Raw genomic sequence first — 27804 nt, 5'->3', positions numbered from 1 at the left:
CGCCTTTCTCGTGCACGCACTCCAGGGCTGGGGGATAACTTTTCTGTTGTTAGTTTATGAAGGAAATCAAGAATGGGAGCAGAGCGCTCTTCTCTTTAGACCTAAGGGTCAGAGTTGGGGGTCTGGGGAGATTACGGACCTCTACCTCTTGGCGCGCCCCCAGCACAGCCGGGGCCCAGAGCAACCTCTTTCGTCCAGGGGCGGGGCGCGCCAGGCGGCCACGCGCGGGGGCGGTGGAGGGGGCGTGTCCCGCGGGCGCGGGCGGGAGGCGGAGGGGGCGTGTCCCGGGAGTGGCGGCGGCGGCGGCGGCGGCGCGGGCCGGGTGCGCGTTGCAGCCTTCTGTGTTGGAATGTGCGGCTCCCGAGAGCTCACGGCGCAGGAGCAGAGCAAGCGCCGCCGAGGCCCGGGGCCCCAGGCGGCGGCGGCGGCCGGGACGGCAGGGCGAGAGCCGGAGGCCTGAACACTCTCTGCAGCCCCTCTCCTGGGTCTTCGCGGGCCTCGACTGCCCCAGCGTCCAACTTTTCCGCCCTCTCCCTCCCCTCCCCCGAAACTCCAGCAACAAAGAAAAGTAGTCCGAGAAGGAGCGGCGACGCGGGTCTTCGCCCCTCCTCGCCCAGGAAGGACGGTAAGCGTGGCGCGGTCTGGGAGACGGTTGGGTGGGGGCGGCGGGCCGGCCGGGCGGTCGTGGCGGCGGTTGCCGCGGGAGGGGGAGGGCGCGGAAGGACGCGGAGCGAGGCGCTGTCCAGGGCTGATTTGCAGATACTGTGGCTCCGGCGGTGGCGGCCGCGTCGGGCGGGGAGTGGCGGCTGAACGGGATCGGGTTACACCGTCGCGGTCCGGGGGCTGGGCCGGGGGCGTTGGTGGGGAGCGGCGCGGCGCCGGGACCCCCTCCCCAGTTGAGGCCGGGCCGCCGCCTCCGCGCGGGCCCGGGCGTCTCTGGGAGTCTTGTCCTGAGGCCAGGAGCGGAGCTGCTTGGGGCCCTAGTTCTGAAACTTCCTCTCGTGCTCCTGCTCCAGGTCCCGCCGCAGCTCCTTGCTTGCCGGCGGTCCTCCCGCCCCCTCCCTCTGCGGCCTCTCCCTTTCGCCGGAAGGCGCCGTTGAGTGCGGCCGGGAGGGTTGAGTCAGCCTGGGGGCTCGGGTGGTTCTGCCAATGGGGCTGGACAGCGATTTCAGCGATCGGGCCGCCCCGCCGCCGGGGCCCTCTGCGTGGGGCCACCTAGCCGCCGCCGTCGGCGGGGTCGGGGCGCGCGTCCCGCGGGGCGCCGTGGGGGAGTGAACCCGCAAACTTCCGGGGCGCGGGGTGCCCCCTCCGGCGCTCGGGGCCCGGCGCCTCGGGAGGGCGCTCGCGGCGGCTCCTCGGCCCCCTGCGGAGGGCGAGGCTGGGGCCGGCGAGCAGCCGGGACGGCGGCGACGCGGTAACTTTCCTCCCTCTTCCCGGACTCGGGCGCGCGGGCCAGGAGGGGGCAGCCTGAACTGGGGAAGACTTGACCTGGCCCAGCGGCACCCCGAGTTTGCCCGTCTTGCAGTCTTTAGTGTTGGGGAGCCCAGGGAAAGGTTCAGGACGAGTGTGGCGGCAACTGGTGTGTCAGTGGTGCAGTGAGCAGGCCGAGCCGAGAGGAAGCGAGAGCTCCCGAGTTTGCAAAGAGCTGCTTTGTGTTTGGTACGTATTTTGAGAAAATGGCCGAATGCCTATTTGAGTTAGGAATGCCGCCGCCGAGGCAGGCTCTGGTGGCAGCAGCACGTAGGAATTCGCGTAGCACGTTGGGCTTTCGGACTGTGCTTGGACAGTCTTCCCGACCAACGTTAAAATCCCTTTGGGGATGGTAGTTAGGGTTTGGGAAGAATTAGAAATTACCGAGTAGTCTGGGCTGTTAAACCCTTGGACAGCGTTTGCTTTGTGTGATGGCATTTGATTCCAACTTTTGTTGGTACCTGTGACTCAACCGGTTTGTGTTTATGCACTTGGGTGAGACAGGATTACTTTTTGTATTTTGGGTTTAACATTTTTTTTTAGCCTTTGCCACCTATTTTGCAGGAGAACACCTAATTTGTGAATAACACCTTTTAGATTGGAAAGTAAAGTGTGAAGACGGTTTATAAAAAGCCCAATATGTTTTCAAGGTGATCTTGTAATGGCTCCGGTAGGCAAGTGAGCCAAGTCAAGCGCAATGCAAGAAAGTTGCTGATTGCGGAGATGACTTGATCGGCTGTTTTATATGGGGATTTGAAAGTTTCTTTACTTTGATTTGTGATCTCTTAAATACACCAAACTTCTCTTTTCACAGGAGGAAAGGTCCGTAATTTTTTTTTACTTTTTAACAGGTCGTCATCACAAAAAAAAAAAGAGAAAGGGAAAGAAACTAAGTGGTACTTTTATAATATAGTTGATCCTTGAACAATACATGATTGAACTCTGAGGGTCCACTTATACGTGGCTTTTTTTCAAGAAATATATTGTAATTTTTTGGAGATTTGCAATATTTTGAAAAAATTAACAGATGAACCATGCACCCTATTAATATAAAAAATTAGGAAATAGATGTTATTAATATGTAAAATATATGTAGATACTAGTCTCTTATCATTTACTGCCATAAAATAACAAAACTCTAATAAAAGGTAAAATTTATCAAGGCTTAACGCACACAAACTCATAACCAACCACACTAGTGCCATTCACAGAAATGCAAACATAAAGATTCATTATTAAATCATAATTGCTTAAAATTAACTGTAGTACATACTGTACTAATGTAATAATTTTGTGGCCACCTCTTGTTAATTTTGGTGAGCTCAAGTGTTGCAAGTATCTGCTTAAAATGCCAGGTGAGGTAATCATCTCCACGTGAGCAGTCTCTCCAGTAAATTGTGTGGCAATAAAAAGTCACCACTCACGGTTCTCGCATATTTTTCATCCTGTTCAGTGCAATACCAGAAATCTTGAATAACATCATGGACCCCATAGTGCCACTTGTGATGCTGGAAGTGCTCCCCAGAAGCAGAGTAGAGTCAAGACTTTACAAGAAAAAGTTGAATTGTTTGATGTGTACTGGGGTAGATTGATATCCGCACTTGAGGTTGCCCACCATTTCAAGATAAATGAATTGACCCTAAGGACCAATGGTTAAAAAAGAAAAAAAAGGAAATTTGTGAGGTCATCACTGCATCTACGCCAGCAGGCCTGAAAACCTTGCATGTTTTGGGAAATATCTTTTTATCTCGAATTAAAAATTCAGTTTTTACGTTGGTGCAGGATTGCTATAAGTAAGGCATACCTATGGACTCTAAATATGATTTGAGAAAAAGCAAAGTCATTATATGATGACTTAAAGCAAAAGGAAGGTGAAAGATCTAAAGCTGGAGAATTTTATGCCAGCAAAGGTTGTTTTGATAATTTTAGGAAGAGATTTAGCTTAAAACATGTCAAGATAACAGAAGTAGTGTCTGCCAATCAAGACGCAGCAGACAAGTTCCCAATCCACTGGTGGCACAGTGGATAAGATCAGTGCATGGGGCCCAAGTTCGATCCCTGGTCAGGGAACTAGATCCCACATGAATGCTGCAACTAAGAGTTTGTATGCCACAACTAAGGAGCTGGAGAGCTGAAACTAAGACCTGGTGCAACCAAATAAATAAATAAATAAATATTAAAAGAAAGTCGTTGATCACAACATTGTAAATCAACTATACTTCAGTTAAAAAAAAAACCTGTTCAGGCTGCTATTCTTTTTCCTCAATGACTTTTTTTTAAATTGAAGTATAGTTGATTTACAATGTTGTATTAATTTCTGCTGTACAGCAAAGTGATTGTTATACATATATATAAATTCTTTTTTTAATATTCTTTTTTATGGTTTATCGTAGGATATTGAATGTAGTTCTTTGTGCTATACAGTAGGACTTTGTTTATCCATTCTATATATAATAGCTTACATCTGCTAACCCCAACTTCCTACTCTGTCCCTCTCCCAACCGCCCCCTCCCCCTTGGCAACCACAAGTCTCAAGGTTTTTAATGCAGACAAAAGTGCCCTATTATGGAAAAAAATGAGAGGACATTTATTAGGAAGAGGAATGAGCACCAGGATTTAAGACAGGAGGGGTTAGGCTAACTCTTCTGTTTCGTGCAAATGCAGTGGGGTTTAGGATCAGGACTGCCCTTATAAAGCTGCTAACCCCCGAGCCTTGAGGGGAAAGCATAAACACCAGCCACCAGTCTTTTTTTTTTAAATTTATTTATTTTATATATATTTTGACTGCGTTGGGTCTTCGTTGCTGCGTGTGGGCTATCTCTAGTTACAGTGAGTGGGGGCTACTCTTCGTTGCGGTGTGCGGGCTCTAGGTCGCAGGCTCAGTAGTTGTGGCGCACGGGCTTAGTTGCTCTGCGGCATGTGGGATCTTCCCAGACCAGGGATCGATCTGGTCTGGTCTATCTTCCCAATACAGGGATCCCCTGTATTGGCAGGTGGATTCTTAACCACTGTGCCACCAGGGAAGTCCCCAGCTGCCAGTCTTTTGGTTGTACAACAAGAAGGCCTGGACAATGAGAACCCTTTTTCTGCATTGATTCCATTGATACTTTGTCTCTGAAGTCAGGAAATACATTGCCAGTAAGGGACTGCCTTTTAAAGTAGTTTTGATTTGGACAATACCCCTGGCCACCCAGAACCCCATGAGTTCAACATTAATGATGGTCTGCTTTCCCCCAGACAGAACTGTCTCTAATTCAGCCTCTAGATTAGGGAGTCTTTAAAGCTCATTACACATGGTAGTCTATGGAAAGATTGTCAGTGCTGTGGAAGGGGAACCCTGATAGAACATCATGAAAGTCTGGAAGGATTACATGATTGAAGTTGGCTGTTGTTATAGGAAAAGCTGTGAAGACTGTCAAGCCCCAAACAGTAAATTCCTGCTGGAGAAAACTGTGTCCAGATGTTGTGCATGACTTACAGGATTTACAACAGAGCCAATCAAGGAAATCATGAGATTCTGGATATGGCAAAAAGAAAAAGAAAAAAGGTGGAGGGTGAAGGGTGTCAAGATAGGGATCTTGGAGAAATTCAAGAGCTAATAAACACATCAGAGGCATTAAGATGACTTGATGGAGATGAGTGCTTTGGAACCAGCGCCAGGTGATGAGGAATAAGATGCAGAAGAAGCAGTGTCAGAAACAAATTGACAATCTGACCGAAGGGTTCTGATTATTCAAGACTGTTTTTGACTCCTTTCACAGCATGGACCTTCTGTGATACAGGCACTAAAACTAAAGCAAAGCGTGGAAGGATTGGTACCACATGGAAACATTTTAGAAGAAATAAAAAAAGCAAAAAAGTCAGACAGAAAAATTAGGATGTATTTCCATCAAGTTACATGAGTGTGCCTGGCTCTCCTGCCTTACCCTTCATCTCCTTCACTTCTTCCACCCCTTAGACAGCAAGGCCAACCCCTCCACTTCCTCCCCTCAACCTACTCAGTGTGAATGACAACTATTAGGATGAAGACCTTTGTGATGATCCACTTCCACTTAATGAATAGTAAATAATCATCATACTGTACAGTTAATGAACTAATCTGTTGTGTGTGAGACTTGTGAAAATCTAGTAACTTTATGGCAAGAACCCTGAGACGTTATTGTGTCATCATCTTTATCGCCTACAGGTTCATTGTGTAGAACATGGTGTGCAAAACCTGTATTGACGTGGATAGCCTATCCTTACATTGGTATGAGGTGACTGATATTTAATATAAAATTAATTATGTGTTAGTTTTCCTACTGTTTTGTAACTTTGCTTTCAAAAGTTATAGTACCATACAGTATGCCTTTCTCTCTCCTACTTGGTCAGATTATGTATCAGCCTGTCATCTCAGGTAAGTGGCTTTTTAAAAAAAATGTGACATTTCCAATGCTGTATGATGAATATAACTGTAATACTATATGCCATAAATTTTAATAAAGATTCATTTGCATGTACACTAGACTACCGGGATGCAATCGTGTTGATGGTATTAGGTTACCATAAAGCAATCATATTGCTGCTTCTTTGTTGTCAATGCATAAATGTTATACCTGTAAATAAGTATGAATTTCTTTTTCATATTTTTGATGTCTAGTGTTAGTAATATGTTTAACATCAACAGTATTTTGTATCGTATAAGACAAGATAGATGTCTTATACACATGTTGTACACAAACTTATGGTATCAATAAATACAGTACTTTAAATATATTTTCACTTATGATTTTCTTTTTTTTAGTGCTGAAAAATTTTAATATTTCTGTCATTTCACAAAACATCTTTTTTTTTTTTTTCCAATTTATATTTTGGCCACGCTGCACAGCATGTGGGATCTCAGTTCCTCGAGCAGGGATTGAACCCACGCGCCTCCGCACCCCGCCATTGGAAGCGCAGAGTCCTAACCGCTGGACTGCCAGGGAAGTCCCCATTTCACAAAACATCTTTTGTTGACATTCTACAAATGATACCATCCAATAATGTCCCAATACTTTCTTCCTGTGAAGATAGTTCATATATCTTTTTGACTTCTGTAATATGTGTTATTTCTGGGAGATTTTTCAGAGAAACTTTTGACCTTCTATCAGAGATATTAGGTCTTCTTGATTTATTTGTTTTTCCCCTTCTTCAGTATAAGCAGTTAGAATTGATGTGTCATTTGCCGAGGTACCAAATTTTTTCAAGGCCTCTGAAGTATTGTTATTTGGGGAAAGATTGAAAATAATTTCAGTAGATAGAGTTCTTGTCTTCATTTTTCCCAGTTTGTAGAGGTGAACTGCTTTGTTTGCTGCCACAAGTATCTGAAATGGATCGACAGTCACTGTAGGGTTTATTAACGAGCCATCAATGTCGCCTTCCATGGCCTTTATTCTCAAGCATTTTTTACATCATTAAATAACAGAAGGGTCACCCTGTGTTTGGGAAATAGGTCCAGCTGATGTGTTAACTGCATTTCATACATAAGCAGGATTCAGCGGGCCCAGAACCCCAGGACTAGCTCCCTATTCTGCAGGCTACTTTGTCACAACTTTGGTGAGTCAATAGGCTTATCAGGATGATGTATCGCTGCTATGCTGTCAGCCCTCAAAGGGAGAGACTGAGCTGATTATTGCCAGGCTGCATCCCAGGGCCAGGCCTCGGAAGGTGTTGGATAAATGAAGGCGTCAAGAATCACAGGCATCACCTGGAAAATCACGGTCATGGGTGCTGGGGTTGAGTCTCCTATTCCCGCTCAGCCTAGCCCGGCCTGGCCCCTCTTTTGATTTTCTTTCTTTTTTTTTTTTTGCGGTACGCAGGCTTCTCACCATTGCGGCCCCTCCCGCCGCGGAGCACGGGCTCTGGACGTGCAGGCCCAGCGGCCATGGCTCATGGGCCCAGCCGCTCCGCGGCACGCGGGATCTTGCCGGACCGGGGCACGAACCCGCGTCCCCTGCATCGGCAGGCGGACTCTCAACCACTGTGCCACCAGGGAGGCCCCTGATTTTCTTAATAACATTTTCTTTTCTCAGCTCACTTAATTGTAAGAATACAGTACGTAAGAATACAGTATATATAATACATGTAACATGCACAGTATGTGTTAATCTACTCTTTATGTTATCGGTAGACTTCTGGTCAACAGTAGGCTGTTGATAGTTAAGTTTTTGTGGAGTCAAAAGTTATACTCAGATTTAAGACTACACCAGGGAGTTAGTGCCCCTAGCTCCTTGCTCAAGGGTCAACTGTAGTTTATTCTTTTGGAGGTAGTTGAGTTCATATGAGATTTAATCCACTGGCCAATTATTACAGGCTTCTACTTTCCAGACTATACTTAATAAGTGCACAGTTGGCTTTTGAATTTTTCCCCTTTCTGATTCAGACCAGTAAGCTGTTGAAGCAGGAGATGGGAGGACAGCATGTTTGGAATTTATGTATGGAATTCATGTATGGAATATAAAATATAATTTTAATTAACACTAAAAATGAAGGTTACTTATATTTTTCTACCAGAGAAATTAAAAGTGCTTGAGGGAAGGCACACTAGTGGTAAACCTAGTTGATGGATGAGTTGTGTCAAACGCTTGATAGAATTTTTTGTAGGGGGTCATAGAAATTTTTTTGATGACTGCAGTAAAGAGAATTTGGAATTACAAAAATATTGTAAAGGCTTATTTTCAGTAGTTAATGAGGCTGATTGAATTTAAAGATTATATGGGAAAATGTATTTTTTTTAAATTACAAAGAATTACAGTGATGTTGTGGTTTTAGACCAGTAAAAGTTGTGTTTAAAGTGGTGCTTTCGTGTTATTTGTTTTGTTTTGAATGCAGAACACCGTTATGGCCACCCAGGTAATGGGGCAGTCTTCCGGAGGAGGAGGTCTGTTCACCGGCAGTGGCACCATGGGCATGGCCTTGCCTAACGACATGTATGACTTGCCTGATCTCTCCAGAGCTGAACTGGCTGCGCCTCAGCTCATCATGTTGGCAAATGTGGCCTTAACTGGGGAAGTAAACGGCGGCTGCTGTGATTACCTGGTTGGCGAAGAAAGACAGATGGCAGAATTGATGCCTGTTGGGGATAACAACTTTTCAGATAGTGACGGAGAAGGACTTGAGGAGTCTCCTGAGGTAAAAGGCGAGCCCAGTGGGCTGGAAAACATGGAACTGGAGAGTTTGGAACTCAGTGTTGTGCAACCGCGGCCTGTGTTTGAGGTGTCAGCTGCCTCAGAACCGTACAGCGCAAATAAAGATCTTCCTCGGGAAACACCTGTAGCAGAGGACAAATGCAAGAACTTGAAGACCAAGCCCTTTCGCTGTAAACCATGCCAGTATGAAGCAGAATCTGAAGAACAGTTTGTGCATCACATCCGAGTTCATAGTGCCAAGAAATTTTTTGTGGAGGAAAGTGCAGAGAAGCAAGCCAAAGCCAGGGAATGTGGCTCTTCCACTGGGGAAGAGGGAGATTTCTCCAAGGGCCCCATTCGCTGTGACCGCTGTGGCTACAATACCAATCGCTATGATCACTATACTGCTCACCTGAAACACCACACCCGAGCTGGGGACAATGAGCGAGTCTACAAGTGCATCATTTGCACGTACACCACAGTAAGCGAATATCACTGGAGGAAACACTTGAGAAACCATTTTCCAAGGAAAGTATACACATGTGGAAAATGCAACTATTTTTCAGACAGAAAAAACAATTATGTTCAGCATGTTCGAACTCATACAGGTAAGAGGACCTTTCTTGTTTATAAGTGTATGCTACCCCCCAAATAAAACACTTTAAAAATGAAAAATTTCAGGGCTTCCCTGATGTCGCAGTGGTTGAGAGTCCGTCTGCCGATGCAGGGGTCACAGGTTCATGCCCCGGTCCGGGAAGATCCCACAAGCTGTGGAGCGGCTGGGCCCGTGAGCCATGGCCGCTGAGCCTTCGCGTCCTGTGCTCCGCAACGGGAGAGGCCACAACAGTGAGAGGCCCGCGTACCGCAAAAAAAAAAAAGAAAAATTTCAAACATCTCAGAAGTAAAGAGAATGCCCCACTGCACCCATGGGTCCCCATCACCTATACTCAAGGGTTATTAATATTTTGTCATATTTGGCAATTCAGTTTTTTAAATAACAGCTTTATTGAGATGTACTCCAATGTAATGTAATGTAAGATATTTTTAGATGTAAGATATTTTTAGATTTTAAAAATGTAAGACTTTTTAGAATTGTAAGACATTTTTAGAATTAAAAAAAAGGAAAATGGAGAGAACTGGAAAAATTTCGGTTTTGTTGTATATTTCCAATTTTTTATGTATACTTTATGTATACTTTTTTTTTTAAAATAGGATCTCTACTTTTTGCCATTTAATTTTTTTTCTTATAGTGGTTTATTTTCACTTACTTACAGTCCAGGTGACTAATTTTAATAGCTGTATTTTATATACTTCATCATTCATTTTTTTTCTCCACATTAAAGTTGATATTTCCACAATAAGGTTATGACTTACATAGCTAACATTGGTTGTACATATCTCATTTCACATTTTAGTGTTAAACTTACTTGGACTTAATACATTTTTTAAAAAAATTATTTATTTATCTTATTTTTGGCTGTGTTGGGTCTTAGTTGCAGCATGTGGGATCTTTCGTTGCCATGCGTGGGCTTCTCTCTAGTTGTGGTGCAGGGGTCCAGAGCACGTGGGCTCTGCATTTGTGGTACACGGGCTCATTAGTTGGTGGAGCTCAGGCTCAGTTGCCCAGTGGTATGTGGGATCTTAGTTCCCTGACCAGGGATCGAACCCATGTCCCCTGCATTGGAAGGTGGATTCTTAACAACTGGACCACCAGGGAAGTCCCTGTCTTAATACTTTTTAAAAGCTTTTCCCCCCGGTATTACCTAATTTGTGGTTTTTTTAAAAGAAAAAAATTTCAAAACAAGTTGTTGGTGTATACACAGAAGGATAGTATTTTGATTATGTAAATTCTGAGAGTATCAGTGGTATTAAATGCATGGTTCTGAAGTTGTATTTATTGAAAAATTCAGCTAGTGCTGAAGAGCAGAGATAAGAAATGATCGTCAACAGGAATTGCTTGTTTCTTATTTCTTACTTAGGTAGCCTGCTTTTCAAGTTCACTTAGTGGGTCTCTTATGTTCCTGTATTGAGGGCTCAGTGTTAGGTGCTTTCTTCTACTCTCTGCTAATCTTCAGAACAATTTACTGAGGAAAACAGGGTAAGTGTTTACTGAAAGCCTAAAGTGATGTGCTCAGGGTCACATACAACTAAGATTCAAAGTTCCAAATCTCATTTCTATAGGTAGTTATCATGGTAGGGGGCTGAGGATTTTCATTTGAGTCTTCAGTCAAAAGATTTTTCAGTTTGTAGTCTCGATATTTAACCAGTTCACAAATTCTACTTTTTTTAAAATCAGTTTTTATTGGAGTACACAAATTCTACTTTAAAAGATGACATTAAAAAAAAAAAGACATTTTTGCCTATATGTATGACTGAAAAATTACTAGTGTTTCTAGAGTATTTATGCCTTTTTTGGTGAGTTGCACAGATAGAAGCAATCTATTTTGTTATGAAGAATTTTAAAGTAAATTGTCCTTAGTGGATTCTTCATGTTAATCTGTAAGGGTATTAAATTTTTCTTCCATTAACTTATTTATTTATTTACTGGCTGCATTGGGTCTTTGTTGCTGCACGTGGGCTTTCTCTAGTTGCGGTGAGTGGGGGCTACTCTGTTGCAGTGTGCAGGCTTCTCATTGCGATGGCTTCTCTTCTGGAGCACGGTCTCTAGGCACCTGGGCTTCAGTAGTTGCAGCATGTGGGCTCAGTAGTTGTGGCATGCAGGCTCTAGGGTGCACGGGCTTCAGTAGTTGTGGCATGTGGGCTGTAGAGCGCAGGCTCAGTAATTGTGGTACAGGGGCGTAGTTAGTTGCTCTGCGGCACGTGAGATCTTCCCGGACCAGGGATTGAACCCGTGTTCCCTGCATTGGCAGGCGGATTCTTAACCACTGTGCCACGAGGGAAGTCCGTATGTATCTTCTTTACAGAAATACATTCAACAATTTTTAAGCTGTTTTAAAATTATTCTAGGTCAAAGTAGGCATTTTGTTGCTATAATGTATTTACAGCTAATCTATAGCTGCTGGCTATAGATTAATAGTTACTAGGTTACAGCTGAATAGTTACTAGGAACACATTTCACAGTCATCAACACATTCTGTTTGTTTATTTATTTATGGTTGTATTGGTTCTTTGTTGCTGCTCGCTATCTTTCTCTAGTTGCAATGAATGGGGGCTACTCTTCATTGCAGTGCGCAGGCTTCTCATTGCAGTGGCTTCTCTTATTGCGGAGCACGGGCTCTAGGCGCGCGAGCTTCAGTAGTTGTGGCTCGCGGGCTCTAGAGCACAGGCTCAGTAGTTGTGGCTCACGGGCTTCGTTGCTTCGCGGCATGTGGAATCTTCCCGGACCAGGGCTTGAACCCATGTCCCCTGCGTTGGCAGGCGGATTCTTAACCACTGCGCCACCAGGGAAGTCCCATCATCAACACATTCTCTTTTTTCTTTCTTTTTTTTTTTGTACTCGTCTTTTCCTTATCCCATTTTTTAGACACATCTATTACTGTAACTTACAGTGTAGACAAAATAATAACTGATGGTTATTGAGGGCTTTTATGTGCCAGGCACTACGTTAAATGCTCTGGATATATTATCTTGATTTAAATTCTCACAATTCTAGGAAGTGAAGGTACTATTACTTTTACAGATGAGGAAGCTTGCCTGAGGTCATAATTATTACCTTGTGGTTAAAGAATATACGAAAACAAATTAGCAAGCTGGTTTTTTGATATGTTTTGTGGTTGACACGTGTTTCCAAAAAATACACGTTTCCTGCCTTTCAGTCTTAAATTCTTTATTAAATCACTGGCCTCTCATCTTCAGTTGCTCTCAGTCCCTGTGGCCTTATGATTATAATTTGTTTTAACACTGAGCTGACTATTTTATAAAAGTTTTATCTACCACTTGAAATTTTTAGCTTACAACAACAGCTTCCCCACTCAAAAATGTTATTGCTTTAAGCTAACAATTTCAAATGGTAGATTTATCATTTATAAGGATCAAAAAAATTACCTGGGCTTCCCTGGTGGCGCAGTGGTTGGGAGTCCGCCTGCTGATGCAGGGGACATGGGTTTGTGCCCTGGTCCAGGAAGATCCCACATGCCGCGGAGCAGCTAGGCCCGTGAGCTATGGCCGCTGAGCCTGCGCTCCGCAACAGGAGAGGCCACAATAGTGAGAGGCCTGCGTACCGCAAAAAAAAAAAAAAAAAGTTACCTAAGTCATAGCATCAGAAAATTTGGGTAGTTTATTTTTTTAAATTTTATTGAAGTATTGTTGATTTACAATGTTGTGGATTTTTTTAAAAGGATAATTCTAATTTTATACCTGATCTAAGATACTTTTTCAGTTCTTAATATTTAATGTAATAACATGTAGCATTACTGTGAAAATTAAAAGGGCTGTGAGAATTCAGAAAGCCAATGGTATTTTTTGTCAGCAAAGCTAAAATAATGTAGTTAGTTGTATTCTGAATAATCTTTCTAATACATGATAAAAATCGATCATTTTGCCAGGGACAGGAAAAAAGAAATCCTTGTTAAAAAATGCTCAATACTGAATGATGTGTATATTGTTAGTGAGAATCGTAATTGCATTATTTTATCATATTTGAACATTAATCATTATATTTTTGTAGGAGAACGTCCGTATAAATGTGAACTTTGTCCTTACTCAAGTTCTCAGAAGACTCATTTAACCAGACATATGCGTACTCATTCAGGTTGGTAAGAAATGGGAACGTTTCTATCATTGGTAAACTACCATTATAAGAAAGTTCTTCTAGACTTGGAACTGGTTCCTTATTTATAGTTCATTTATAATATGATTTTGAAATTAGAGTTAAAAATTCGTGGTCTACTAGTGTGAAGCTGTATTTAAATGGAGATTCCTAACCAGGGAGTCTGTAGGTGGAATGTCCAAAACTAAATGTAAATGTATGTGTGTACTTTTTCTGGGAGGAGTGTCCTTAATTTTCATCAGACCTTCATCAAGTTCCATGATGTAATAAAAGTTGAACTGCTATCATAGACCAAGGCTGGTTTATCCTTTTTAGAGCAACCTCTGCCTTCTTATACTCCTTCCCGACTCTCCCTCCGCATCCCCAACAAAGTATAACACCAAGTTTCATAGTGTGTGGTTGCCAGGTTCCAGGGGTTCCTTATTAGCTACCTGCTCAGGTCCTGAAATTTGGCTTTATTCTCTTGACAATTGATAGGGCATCTGAGGACTGATTTATAAAAGCCAAACTTTAAAGAATGATAAATAATCCAGGATCCCATTTTATTAACCTATAATAGATAAAATGCAGGGCTATAACAAGTGGGAGATTTATATCCCCTCTAGTGACTGAAATTATCATGATCACCACCAGAATTGGTCCCCATTATCAAAATATGTAGGTAAATGGCAAAGGTAAAAAGTCGAAATATGTAGGTAGATGGCAAAGTTAAAAAGCATAGTGGTCTTGAATGGATAATTATTTCATTTTGGCCACACTGACCCTGGGTGAACAGTCACATCTGATCAGAGTACTCTCTTCCTAAATTTAGAATATATACCCCTGTGGGGGAGGTATGCTAAAATCTTGCTGTTTACCAAAGTGTATGTAGACCCAACTCCCTTAAGTTAACAATTACCAATTACCTTAAGTTAACAGTTTGTGCTGTCTAATTGGATAGCCACTAGCCACATGTGAAATGTGGCCGGTTTGAATTGAGATGTATAAAATAACACACCTGAATTTAAACAGTATGAAGAAAATTATGTAAAATATCTATTTTTTAATATTACACGTTGGCATGATACTGAATATATTGGGTTAAATAAGTAGTAAAGTTAATGTTACCTCTTTTTTACTTTTGTAATGTGACTGCTAGACAATTTAAAGTTACCTATGTTGCTTGCATTTTATTTCTATTGGGTATTGCTGTTTTAAGTCAGTGATTGAGTAAGACTTGATTATAGTATGAATTCTAATTTGAGCAGCTATGAGGGCTCACAGCATGCTTACTGGCTCAACTTGACCTTACATGCTTGTCAAGTTTTATACTTTGAATGTTCCTTCTCAATCTCCTAAACTATTGAGTCACTTAACCAGAAACCTGTTTTTAGTATTACTTTTGGGTGCTTCCTGGTTTCATTTTCTGTGGGTAATATGGTTGCTTTATTGAGGGTAGGCCATCATATCCTACTGATACTTGTGCTCTAACCCTTAAATAAAATATTTAAGAGCTTTTCATGAGTTGGATCATTTCCGTTTTCATAACTGTCTCATGATGAGTAAGTTCTGTTATTGTCCCCATTTTACAAATGGGGAAACTAAGGCCTTGGAGAAATATGGCCATTTTTCCTCTGGAATGTCCCCTCTTCTGGATTTGTGTTAATTTGCTTTCTCATGGTATCATTTAGTTTTTCCTCTGTCCCTGTGCCTTGTATAACTTGTACACTGGAAATTAAATCTAAATGCTTGAATTGTAGATAATAATGTGTCTCACTTGAAGTCATATCTGGTTGACCTAATATTAGTGTCACTGGATCAGAATGACAACACACTTGTATTTTTTTCATTGAATCGATAATACTTTTGTCACTGTATAAATTTTTATCTATGGTGTTTTACACCAGACAATAATGATTGCCTGAATGATTTTGCATTGGTTACTGTTATCTTTTGTCTGCTATATTTTAAAGGTGATTTTTAGTAGTTGCTGTTATAGTACAGCAAGTATTTAAAAAGTGTCATAATAATGAGTAGCAGTTACTATTTATTGTATGCATGCTGGGTACTGAAAAATTGGAATTTGTTATCTATAATCTTAGTACCTCTAGAATACTTAAATCCCAGTTTATAGATTACGACACTGGCTTAGAGAAGATAAGTGTTTTATCTAAGGTTAATTGTCATTCTTCCAATTTAGAAGAGCTCGAGTTTGGCCTCGACTCCCCCACCCTCATTTTCAGTCATCAGCAGTGTTTAAAGAATATTATGGCTCAGAAAATGGCTCAAGAAACTACAGCATAGCACAGAGTATGGAGAGAGCAGAGCCATTGTCTTTTATTGTATGCCAATAATTTGTGAGTCACAAACATGGTTAGTTTGTTTTGTGTATAAGTGTGCTGAATTATTTCGAGCCGATCCTATGTTTTAGTACTTCTCTTAGAAGTTGCTGATAACACTTGCAAATTAAGTGAGGCTAAGTGTGGTCAAATTGGGTAGGTAGTCTTTCTGACTGGGTTGCATGGAGTGAATATCTTGGATGCTTTCTCTGTGGTCTTGAGTCTGATCTTTATAGATCATCTTGTGCATTCACTTCCTTGTTCATGTGAATGTATTTTAGGGAAGAGAAGTGTATGCTCAGTCTCTTATTTCTGGAAGAGACTAGGCTCTGCTGAGTTGGTACATTTTAGCTAAAATGACAAATTGGTTTATAAAGCAAAACCACATTGGTTATTTCCTTGGAGCACTTCCATTAGGGTAAGTCTTCTGAGGCTAAAGTAAGAAGGGATCAGAGTATTGGTTTGGTGAAATATACAGACACACTAACCTAATCTGGTGTTATTCTGCGTTTTATTGGTGTTTGTAACTAATGGTTTTCAAGTATCCTCACTTGGGTAGTCTAGAGATACTGACATAATCCACAGCTCTCCATTTCCTATTCTGAGTGGATATGCTACCATTTCATCCTGGAGGAAATACATCCAGTTTATGATGTTTTTGTAGATATCACACTGGATAGTTCTCCCGTCCTGCCAGCATAGGAGTTCATTTTGATTATTTTCCCATTATGAGTATAATGGATGTTTGTTAAAGGAAACTAACAACTTGCCAAGTTCCACCTCCATCAACTACTCTTTAAGATGGAAAAATATTTTTTTCGGCAAAAATTATTTTCCTTTCACCAAGTATTTGAAACATGTTATGGTTTGAGGGTCTTTTTGTGAATTTTAGAATAATTTAAAAAATAGTATTAAGGTTTAATTAATACACATGAAAATGCACACATGTTAGGTATACAGGTCAGTGACCTTATGTATGTTTTCTCTTGTTTGACTACCATCTAGGTGAAGACATGAAATGTTTTACCACCTTCAGAAAAGTTCCCTCCTTACCCTTTCTAGTCAATACTCCCATAGTCTCCCCTCAACTGATACTCTGACTTAAATGTAACATCCTTCTGTAAAGTATTTTTGAGATTCATTCCATGCTGCATTATCAGAACTTTGTGTTTATTGCTGAGTAATATCCCCCTATTACTCTTTAATTAAAAGTTCCCTTGTTACTCTTTCTGGGCTCTTCTTGATAAGAATGTGTAAAGCTTGTAAAACTCCCTTTTTGAATTTCCCTTATCTCTGTAAATTAATTTAGGAAGAATAAAATAGACATCTGACACATTTATAAAGATCAAAAACAGGTAAATATTACTGTTGGTTCAGGGCAAAAGAATTTTCATTCAGCTAGGTATTAATAAACTAAACTTGATGAATAGATCTTTCAATACAAGAAAGGTTAACGGCAACAAAGCAAAAATGTGGGTAGGGTGAATGAAGCAACTAAATGATGCCATCACTGTTTAAAGAGAGTCCTACGAACTCCCATTCCCTGACCATTTCACAGATGGAGGTTTGCACCTTGCTTGATGCTGGCTGTGTAAATACCCTCATTCATTAGGACTTAAAAATGACCATTTTCATTTTAATTACTTTATGAGCACAAATACTTTCCTAAAGAGATCAGCTCCATTCATCAGCTCTTTGTTTACTGAGAGGTAGGGTTTATATGGTAAGGCAGGATAAACACGTGAAATCTTCTCTTTTGTTTACCCATTCTAAAACTTACCAGCCATTCCAAAAGTGATGCATTACAGGTAATGTGTATTGACTGCTTGGCTATCTATCCTTTGCTAAGAGCTCTATGTGGATTAGATTATTTATAGTTCACAACACTTAAGAATATTTTACAGATGAGGAAATTGAGCCTTACAGAGTTTTCAGTACCTTGCTCAAGACTTCACAGTAATTTGCAGAGCCCATATTTGATCCCCCCAGATATTCTTACTGTAGAATAAATTCCTAACTGTTATGTCACATATCTTTTCCCCATTCTGTGTCTATATATGTTAAGTAAATGTTTGTCTCCTTTGAAGTCATTCAATGGAGAGGACAAGATAGGGCCAGGTGTAGACTAATGCAGCATGTTGTTAGAAACCTCCATTTATGAATCTATTAGTGGACTCATGTGGAGAAGAGTTGTCCAGTTAGCTACGTTTACAATCTGACATACGTGGTTAAGTTTTTGTTTTTGTGATCGAGTATTCTATCATCAGACATTTTTTAATCATGTAAAGCTTACCATCTATATGGTTTTACTTCATGTCTGAGTAGTTTTGCTTTATGAAAAAAATTAAATAAGATTTGATGTGAATTTGAGAATGTTTGAGAGATGAATTTTCATAAATGTCAATTTCCATTTTTCTGCTATGCATTCCATTGGACCAGTGGGGTATGGATACCATTTGGTAATATTTGCTAGAGTGTGATCTAGATGGGTATGTATTCAGGTGGAATGAGTTAATCTTAATGCCTTTAATTTGGGGGTTGGGGGTGGGCTTCTGGTCTTGTATGTATCTGTGATTATGACTTTTTGTGCTTATTTTATATACCATATATATTTGTATGCCCCTTTTCGTTTACCTAGTTTCTTTGCCCATTCTTTAGAAGAAGGTGAGAGAAAATCAAGAAAAGATTTCTCACTTGTTTTATTTTTGCTGTGGAATAGCAACTCTGGCAGTGGAAAAGTTTGCTGAGTGAAACTTGACTCAGCTCTTGCCACGATGGACAAAAGGGTTAAATTTAAAGAAAAAGCCTTTTGTTCCCTGAGGCCAAGAATTGTTTTAAAACTTTCACATGGAAGGTCTGGGAGTGTAGCCTATAGTGTATAATATTTCTTTTGAAGTCTCAAGGTTTATCTGAAATGTATGGGAGTTTTATGTTCTACTCCATTATACATTTGTTTTATCTAAACATGAAAACTTTAAAATTACCTTCTTTTTTAGTGCCCTTGTCCCCAAATTAACATCAAGAGCGCAAGTCACTTTGCCAGTAATTGTTGTGTACTTCTTTTTTTTTTTTTTTTTGTGGCCACGCCACTCAGCATGCAGGATCTTCCCCGACCAGGGATCGAACCCGTGCCCCCTGCATTGGGAGCGCAGAGTCTTAACCACTGGAATGGTAGGGAAGTCCTGTTGTGTACTTCTTGATGAATCTGTATTTGATGAACTTTTTAGAAGATGATGATTAACTGAGATAATTATTCCTCCATTTGATATGAGAATCTATGTCAAGGGATAGAGAAAAGATATACAAATAAATATGGTAAATATGAGTTGCATGATAAAGTCTTCAAGAAATAGTTTCTGTCAGTTTTTTTTGTTTTTTGTTTTTCAATATATATCCAATTCCTTTTAAGTATGCTTGAGTAAATCTTGAATTCATTTCTTAATGTATGCCTTCTGCAACATCTTTTGTTTACCTTCAGGTGAGAAGCCATTTAAGTGTGACCAGTGCAGTTATGTGGCCTCTAATCAACATGAAGTAACCCGTCACGCAAGACAGGTTCACAATGGGCCTAAACCTCTTAACTGCCCACACTGTGACTACAAAACAGCAGATAGAAGTAACTTCAAAAAACACGTGGAGCTACATGTTAATCCACGGCAGTTCAACTGCCCTGTATGCGAGTACGCAGCTTCCAAGAAGTGTAATCTGCAGTATCATTTCAAATCTAAGCATCCTACTTGTCCTAATAAGACCATGGATGTCTCAAAAGTGAAGCTAAAGAAAACCAAAAAGCGAGAGGCCGACTTGCCTGATAACAAAATCACCAATGAGAAAACAGAAACAGAGCAGACAAAAATGAAGGGCGATGTGACTGGGAAGAAAAACGAGAGGTCTGTAAAAGTGGAGAAAAAAGATAATGTTTCAAAAGAGAAAAAGCCTTGTAGTAATGCCTCAAGCCAAGTGACTACCAGAACTCGCAAATCGGCACTGGAAGCTAAAGAGATGGATGTGCACCCAGGAAATAATGCAGAAAAAAGCTGTAAAAGCAAGAAAAGCAAAAGGAAGACAGAAGCTGAAGCCCGTTCCTTACAAGAACGTGTGAATGATGAGGAACCTGTGACAAAAAAGAAAAAGAAGGCAGAAAGCAAATCCAGAAATAGTCAGGAAGTGCTGAAGGGTGACAGCAAAGTAGAGGAGAATAAAAAGCAAAGTAGTTGCATGAAAAACAGTGCAAAGAAGAAAACTCTGAGAAGTAAATCATGTAAAAAAAGCGACAAGCCTGCTCAGAGGAGGCCCACTCAGATAGAGCCTCCTCCTCCCATGGAGTCTGCTGAGGGGGGGCCTGTTCAGACGGAGCCTCCTCCCGCTGCCCCCCCATCTCCTCCTCCTTCCCTTGCCCCCGAGCGGCATGCTGAGGTCGAGGTTGTTCAGACGGAGCGGCCGCCTCCTCCTCCCCCTCCCCCCCCATCCCCTCCTCCACCTCTTCCCCCCGGGGGGCATGCTGAGGTCGAGGTTGTTCAGAAGGGGCCTGTTCATGCGGAGCCTCCTCCTCCCGTGGAGCCGATCCCCAAAAGGTCTCCTCACAAAGATAATGGCAAGGAAAAGACCAACATGCAGAGTGAAATGGCGCAGAAGGAGCAAGTCCTTATTGAAGTTGGCTTAGTGCCTGTTAAAGACAGGCAGGTTCTAAAGGAAAGTGCCGGTGCACAGGATCTCTTACCACCATCACCACCTCTGCCAAAGGAAGACTTAAAAGAGGAAGAGTCAGAAGACCAAAAATTAGTCCCTGCAGGGGAAGGACATAAAGAAGCTCCTCTTCAAAAAGTGGAAGCAGAAGAGGCAGATAAGAGTCTAGCTGGTCTTGCTGCTGTTACCAAGGCATCTGCCAGTATTTCATCCTCTGAACAAAACTTGAATATGCCAGAGGGTGAAACTTCAGATGGTAAACATCAGGCTGACGCTATGCTTTGTGAAATGAAGATGGACGCTGATGAGAAGAAAACAGAGAATCCCCCCGGCAGAGACTCGGCGGTTGAAGAACCAGCTTCACCACCACTTCTTCCTCTACCGCTAGAAAAATGTGAAGCAGTGTCCACAGCTACTGTGGCATCACCTCCTGTCACCGTGGCAGTAAATGAGTCTCAGGAAATGGATGAAGACGAAGGCATCCACAGTCATGATGGAAGTGACCTAAGTGACAACATGTCAGAGGATAGTGATGACTCTGGATTGAATGGGGCTCGGCCAGTTCCACAAGAGACTAGTAGAAAAAATGGAAAGGAAGCCTTGGCAGTCAAAGTGGCCGAGGGAGATTTTGTTTGTATCTTCTGTGATCGTTCTTTTAGAAAGGAAAAAGATTACAGCAAACACCTCAATCGCCATTTGGTTAATGTATACTTCCTTGAAGAGGCAGCTCAAGGGCAGGAGTAAATAAACTTTGGGCAAGGCTTCAGTTCTTAGTTTGTAAGGTCTGTGACATTTTGTATTCATTTGTAGTAGTAGACAGCCTTTTGTTTTTAAAAAATTGCTTTAATTAGTATCCAATCTTGATTTTTAAGTGGCATTCTTTTCCTTAGGAATCCGTGTACCTAATGATGTACAAATTTTAGCAAATCCAAGGGAGTTAGTGTAATAAACCAGCTAAATCTATTAGCTTTTGCTTTTAATTGAACCAAGAGGGCCAAGGTGGTATTAGAGCATTCTGTCGATTTGTTCAACTATAACTATTGAGTTTTTTCCCCATGTCTACTCCTGTTTCACTTTAGTTTATTCTTAGTTCCTTGTTTAGCTCTGTAAAAATTGGCATACTTAAATAGCAAATTACTTGAAGAATTTGCCTGCTTTATATAAAGTTAGCACTTTAAAATTGTTTTAGAAATGAAAAGAGACATTTAAATTGAAGAGAAGTTCTGCCAACAATGGACAGTGTATCAGCCCAGGTATTTACTTCCTGAGTTTTGATCAATACATATTTCTTATTTGTGTATATGTTAATTGTCATAAAAACATTGATTTTGGTGTGTTTTTTTATTCGGTGCTTTAATAGCTTAAGATGTTGCACATTGTTTTTTAATCTATGCAGTTACATTTTTTTCTAGAACTAGCATTTTTGTTGAACAGTAACACTTTATACATATATTTGCATTTTATTTTTTCCTCTTTGGAGGGATGCTTTTAATCTTGTTTGCAAAAGGGCAGTTTTCTTTTTTCCTTTGCTGCAATTGTCGTTTTTGCAGAATATTAATGTGTGCAAATTTCTGAGCAAATGAAACATGCAGGTTAAATTCATTGATTTTGATATTCATATCTATGCCAGAATCTGCATTTCATAAGTTATTTATTTTAAATGCGTATAATGAATTCATAGCTCTCAGTTTGAACTTTACAATAAATAAGCCACTAGGTCTATACTGAATGGATTTTTTTTTTTCTGAATGGATTTTTATCTCAAATACCAACCATAAGTAAACTTTTGGCCTGTCTTAGTACATCTACTTCCTAAATGTACAGTGTTAAATCGTATTTTAGAGGGAAACCTCTTTCATAGATGGTTGGTGTTTTTATGTCTACTCCGCTGAATAAAGAACTGTAATTTTTATTTGGAAACTGCAAATCTGGAATTAGGAGGCATAATTTACTCCTTCAAGTTATACAGAATATCAGTTTGTGAGATTCCAAAGCCATAGCGATTTTACAGAAAACCTATGATGAGAAAGGTAGTATGAGTGCTGGTAGACCAGCTGCTACTTCCTGTGAATACAGTGAAAAAGGCTGGTGAAAGTTAAATTCAGTCCAGATTTAAAAAATCACACTTTCTCAGGGATCTCCACCAACTAGTGGGTGTCCTAGCTGTTCCTGTGACTGCCTTTTTCTACAGGCGAGGACTCAAATGAGCTGCAGCTATTCTCGTGTTCCTGTGGGGCACTTTGTATGGAAGAGTATGTACTTCCAAACTTTGTTGGTAGGTTCTTTGGCCAGTCACCAAAGAATGTGAAAGAATCCAGTAAAGGATTTTTCTTGTTGACAGCAGTTATTCATTGTAGTCCAATAAAGTATGATCCCCATAGGGAACCCTGAACAATTCCAGTTCTCCCATGTTCTATTCTGAAATAACCACTTTATATTTCATTGATTTTCTTCTGTCTGATGACCTCTGAAGCAGGTTTCAGAGTTTGGCAATGCAACAGGAAAGATTAGGAAAAGTATTGAAGTATGGGTGGAAAACTTGTTAAAATTCTGAGAAGTCCAAGTTAAAAGACATTGGAACTTGGAATTGACTGGGAGGCCAAAGATTTAAAGAAGCGGAAGATTCTCTCAAGACATGAGGAGTAAGTTGTGTTACTGGTGTGTGTTTTGTGTGCACGTTGGGGATTTGTAAATGATGTTGAATTCTAAGCTCCGACAATCATTGTCAATGGAAGATTAAGCTGCAAATATTTATGTTTTAAAACTTAAATTATAAGGCTAGTTAAATCTTTCTAACAACTATTTTTTAATATTCATGGGTACATTTTATATAAGTTACCTTTTACAGTATACATGAAAAGATTCATGTTAAGTACAAATTACAGATTGGGAATCAGTTTTGGGAAGAGGTTTTGTGGATTCTTTTGATACTTCAAAAGAAAAAAATCTGACTTCTGGGGAATTGGACTAATTTTCTTGTCTAGATTTTAAGACTAGAATGCCAAAAACAAAAATGTGAAGGAAATTAAAACTCCTTATTATGAAAATGATCTGTGAAAACATTGTTACTGGAAATTGAATGAACTTGAGGCCTTTCTTCCAGAAAACAAGGACTTGATTGTCAGGCCTATATTAGGTTCTGAACCTTAATGCCATGTATTTGTTCTTATTAAAAATTGTTTCAATGAAAAGTGCATTAGTAATAAGAACTTCTGGTCTAGTTGGGAGTTCTTCCATTTGAAAAATGTGATATTTGCATGGAACTGTTTGAATCTTTTTATTTTCTCAGTATACCCTCCACTGGATAGGATTGAAGCTAGAATTTTCCCTTTTGATAAAGGAATGAAAAGTGAACATGTTATTTGTAGATTGATGTTTAGTACTAGAGCAAAAGTTGAAATATTAGAATATAAGCCTAATCCTTGGTAGTCTTATAAAAATATATCTTTTAACTATCTTCTGAACCTATATTCACATTGGTTTTCAAGGTATTTTAAGTTATATTTTCTTCCTCTTTTCAGAGCTGCTTCTATGGGGCTGCCTTTTTTTCTTTTTTAAAGTTAAATTGAGGTGTCATTCACAAAGGGCTGCATTTTTTGTTAAGGTTTCTTATGACTATGGCTGGGTGTTTTACTCTGGTCTCCCAAGAAGGGCCATTTTATCTTTGTCATGACTTTAGATTCCCTCTAGAGTCACTTCTAAAGTCATGTGGTCTTTAACTTTGGGAACTATTTCTCATCTGAGTGCTAATTCAGATTTAAGCTTGAGTCATCGCCTATCACCCCATGAATGTTGACAGTGGAAGGAATACCTTTCCTGTAGTTTCAGTTCTAGACTGAAAACCTGGGGGAAGAAACTTCATTTTCTTTTTTGCACAAATCAGAAAAACAGCTACTGTGCAGTTTCCTTGTTGACCTCAGCAGATGAACTGGACTGGTAGTGTTAATTCAGATTTAAGAAATTATCTGAATCTTGATTTGAGTAAACTTGTGATCTACATGCAATATTAACTAGATTGGATTGCTTTTATATTTTCACACGTACACATAGGCTCTCCCCACCCTCATCAACATCCATTAGTTATCGAACTTTGTGAACTGGCATTGAAACATTACAACAATGTTTTGTTGCACCAATTTTATAAACTTTTACAGTGCAATACGTGTTATTTTTCAGAGACAAACCAAAGTTTAATTTCTCAAGGTTCATGCTGTTTGCTTTAGCAGCATTTGATGGTGGATCTTTTATATACATTTGTAATAGATGGAAAAATAAACCAGATTGCAAATGCTTTTTCTTTCTTTTTTAAAGCAAACCATGTACCAAGTTTTTTGGTCCAAATTGTGTAGGATAAGTTAAATTGCGTTCTAATAACCAATATGAGTGTATTTCTGTAAGTATAGTTATGTTGAAATAAAGTTTTAAAAAGCATTTTATGCCTTTGTTTATTATTGGTACATCAAGTATCAAGGAAGTCAATTTATTTGGCTGGAATTGCAAGTGTATTAATTTTCAAAATCTTTTACCCCAGATAACCCATGGTAGGTAGAAAGGTTGTGGCAGATGTTTTTGTTTGAGTTAACAATCCCAGTGGGTAGTAGTCTAAAGCCCATCTTTCTATAATTTGCTTTTTGGGAGGCAGAGGTGAAGGTTGGGAAAAAACAACCTGCAGACAGTTTATAGGAGATTTTACGTAGTAATTCCTTCCCAACTACAGGTCCCTTTAACAGTTTTAATGTACACATCCGTTCTCAGTTGCAGGCCTGCTATTAGTAAATTTTGACTCATAATTGGAAAAAGATGCACTGAAGAGAAAATAAAATGAGTTACACTGAATGTTCACAGAAAGCCCGGGCACTATTTTAAGGATTTTACTGTATTCAGTGGAAGTCTGAGAAGAATATGAAACCCATGAAAAAGTGATAAGCCACATTCTAGTAAGGTTCCCTTTCCTTTGTTAGTTCACATGAACAGTGGTGCTGTATGTTGAAGGCTTAGGTGTTTTTGTGGACTTTAGGGAAAAGGGAAAGCGATGCAAAGCATCAAAACAACTGGATTGCATCCTGTCCTGATGCAGCAAGTGACCTGGAAGCTGTCAGGAAAAGATAGATGTTTCTTGTTGAACCGATGAGTGTGATTCACTCTCTTCCCCCTCTTGCTTCCGCCTCTTGCAAGAGTCCTTATCATGAACAAAGCAAAATGAGTTTCCAAGCATTTGTTTTATTGGCATGGTAGAATCAGTGATGAGGAGCTGTAAGTTTCTGCCTAATGCAAGGATATATGGGAAATTTATTATGAATATATAAATGTTACTGATGTGTGACTTGGTTTGTTATTTTAAGGAATGAAAGAATTGTTATTAGTGTGTTTCTCCAGTCCCTTGCTACTCCTTTCTCAGAGGCTCACCCTGTTATGATTTTTATATGTATCATCCGTTTACGCTTAACTTTTGGCCATCCTTTCTTTGTATTCTGCCCATGGTCTCAGTCAGGGCTTAACACTAGTTTGTAGGTAGAGTTAACGGTACAGTAGTATGATCTCTAGGGTACGTTACAGCTCTCATCCTCAGCTCCAAAAAGGCAGGTTGGTGAAGCTGCTAAAACAATGTGCTAATGTTTAGTAATCAGGGAAGGTTTGTGGTACGAAATTTCCTTTTTAAAGGATTTCGATGTTTGCTGTATGAGGTGCTCTGTGGCCCTTGCAATTAGAGCTGGGTTCACAATGGGCCTCTCTTCCTTACTACTATAACTGGGCAAATCATTTTTAACTTTATTAAACCTCTTTCTTCATCCAGAAAATGGGGGCATATGGTTCTTCTGTCCATAGAGTGGCTTTGAGTGTTAAATGCTTATTGAGCACTTAGCCTAGTGCTTGGCATGTAGTTTTAATATTAAGACATTTTCCACTAGATAACAGAGTAAGTATCCTTAAATATATAGTGTGCTTCCTGTATTTGACATTATTAAATTGTATAATCCACCTGCTTGTCTTCATGTCTTGCAAAATAGTGGAGTTTTAATGTTATATGTGGGCTTTTGTGTCCGCTACTTTACTCAACTATATTGTAATCTTCATTAACAGTCAGAATGCTTTTGTGTGCACTGCTTTCCTCAAGCACCTAAAACAGTATCTGGCCCGTGGAAAGGCAAATAGTTTTTAATTGCCCAGGCCAAGGATAATTATGTGTGTGGTGTCTTGGTGTGTGTGTGTTTCCTTGATTTCAACTAATAATACAATGGTAGTGGTAATTTTAAGATTTTGATAATGCAGAAATCTCTGTTCATAGAGTAGGATTTTTTTTTCTGGGTGCATTAACAAGTCAAGGAGAGTTCACCCAAGTAGCAGGAAATAGTAAGTTTTGAGAAAGAGACTTAGTGAAGAAACTTTATTTTGGGACTTCCCTGGTGGTCCAGTGGTTAAGACTCTGTGCTCCTAATGCAGGGGGCCCGGATTTGATCCCTGGTCAGGGCAGTAGATCCCACATGCTGCTATGAAGATCCCGTGTGCTGCAGCTAAGACCCAGCGCAGCCAGATAAATAAGTTAAAAAAAAGAAACTTTATTTTGAGAAAGGTTCAGACTTACAGAGAAGTTACAGAAATGGTACCCTGAATTCTTGTGTACCTCTTATTATTTTTTAAAATTTTAATTTAATTTTATTTATTTGGTAGTGCCAGGTCTTAGTTGCAGCATGTGTGCTCTTTAGTTGCGGCTCGCCGGCTCCTTAGTTGTGGCATGCCAACTCTTAGTTGCAGCATGCATGTGGGATCTAGTTCCCTGACCAGGGATCGAACCCGGGCCTCTTGCATTGGGAGCTTGGAGTCTTAACCACTGCATCACCAAGGAAGTCCCTTGTGTACCCCTTATTGTGATCCACTACTCACATTTGCTTTCTATTATGTACGTATTATGTGGTGGACCCCCAGAAATTAAGTTGCAAGCATACCTGTTCATCTCCGAATACTTCAGTTTATCTCTTAAGGATTAGGGCATTCTCTTACAATGGTGAAATTCAGGACTTTAAAGATGGGTGTAGTCTTTAATACACAGTCTATATTCAGAGTGTGCCAAATGTCTTAATATTAACCTTCAACAATCTCCCTGTTCCTAATCCCTCATCGCATTTAGTTGTCACATCTCTTCAGTTTCCTTTAATTTGGAACAACTCTATGCTTTTGTCCTTTACAACATTAAGAGTTTGAAGAACGTATGCCAGCTGTTTAAAGAATGTTCCTTAATTTGGGTTATTCTAATTGTTTTCCTCATGCTTCATTTCAGGTTACGCATCTTCACAGGAATAGTAAGTACTGGTGCATTACATCAGAAGGCATATGATGCCATTATTGGTTGTGTTAACTTTTATTATTTGGTTAAGGTGTTGTCCACCACATTTCTCAACCGGAAAGTTTTTTTTTCCATTTATAATTAATATTCTGTAGGATGATATAGTGAAACGAT

The 27804-nt window shown here is 40.3% G+C and overlaps 1 protein-coding gene and 1 pseudogene across 2 annotated transcripts; one reads left to right on the top strand and one right to left on the bottom strand.

Annotated features, from left to right (window-relative positions):
- Window positions 1-490: 490 nt before the first annotated feature.
- On the top strand, window positions 491-24727 carry LOC309821507 (RE1-silencing transcription factor-like). Its single transcript, XM_082652877.1, has 4 exons — window positions 491-625; window positions 8320-9223; window positions 13243-13326; window positions 19141-24727. The coding sequence occupies exons 2-4, from the start codon at window positions 8329-8331 to the stop codon at window positions 21090-21092; spliced, it is 2931 nt and encodes a 976-aa protein (XP_082509003.1). The 5' UTR covers window positions 491-625; window positions 8320-8328; the 3' UTR covers window positions 21093-24727.
- Window positions 6445-6964, bottom strand: LOC309822006 (EKC/KEOPS complex subunit TPRKB-like; annotated as a pseudogene). Its single transcript has one exon. The product of its transcript is annotated as an EKC/KEOPS complex subunit TPRKB-like (transcript).
- Window positions 24728-27804: the final 3077 nt, after the last annotated feature.

The sequence above is a fragment of the Grampus griseus genome, assembly GCF_964374135.1.
Source record: "Grampus griseus genome assembly, chromosome: 4".
In the NCBI taxonomy this organism is placed as follows: Eukaryota; Metazoa; Chordata; class Mammalia; order Artiodactyla; family Delphinidae; genus Grampus; species Grampus griseus.
Note: the sequence above shows the minus strand (reverse complement) of the source record. Positions and strands in the feature narration are given on the sequence as shown.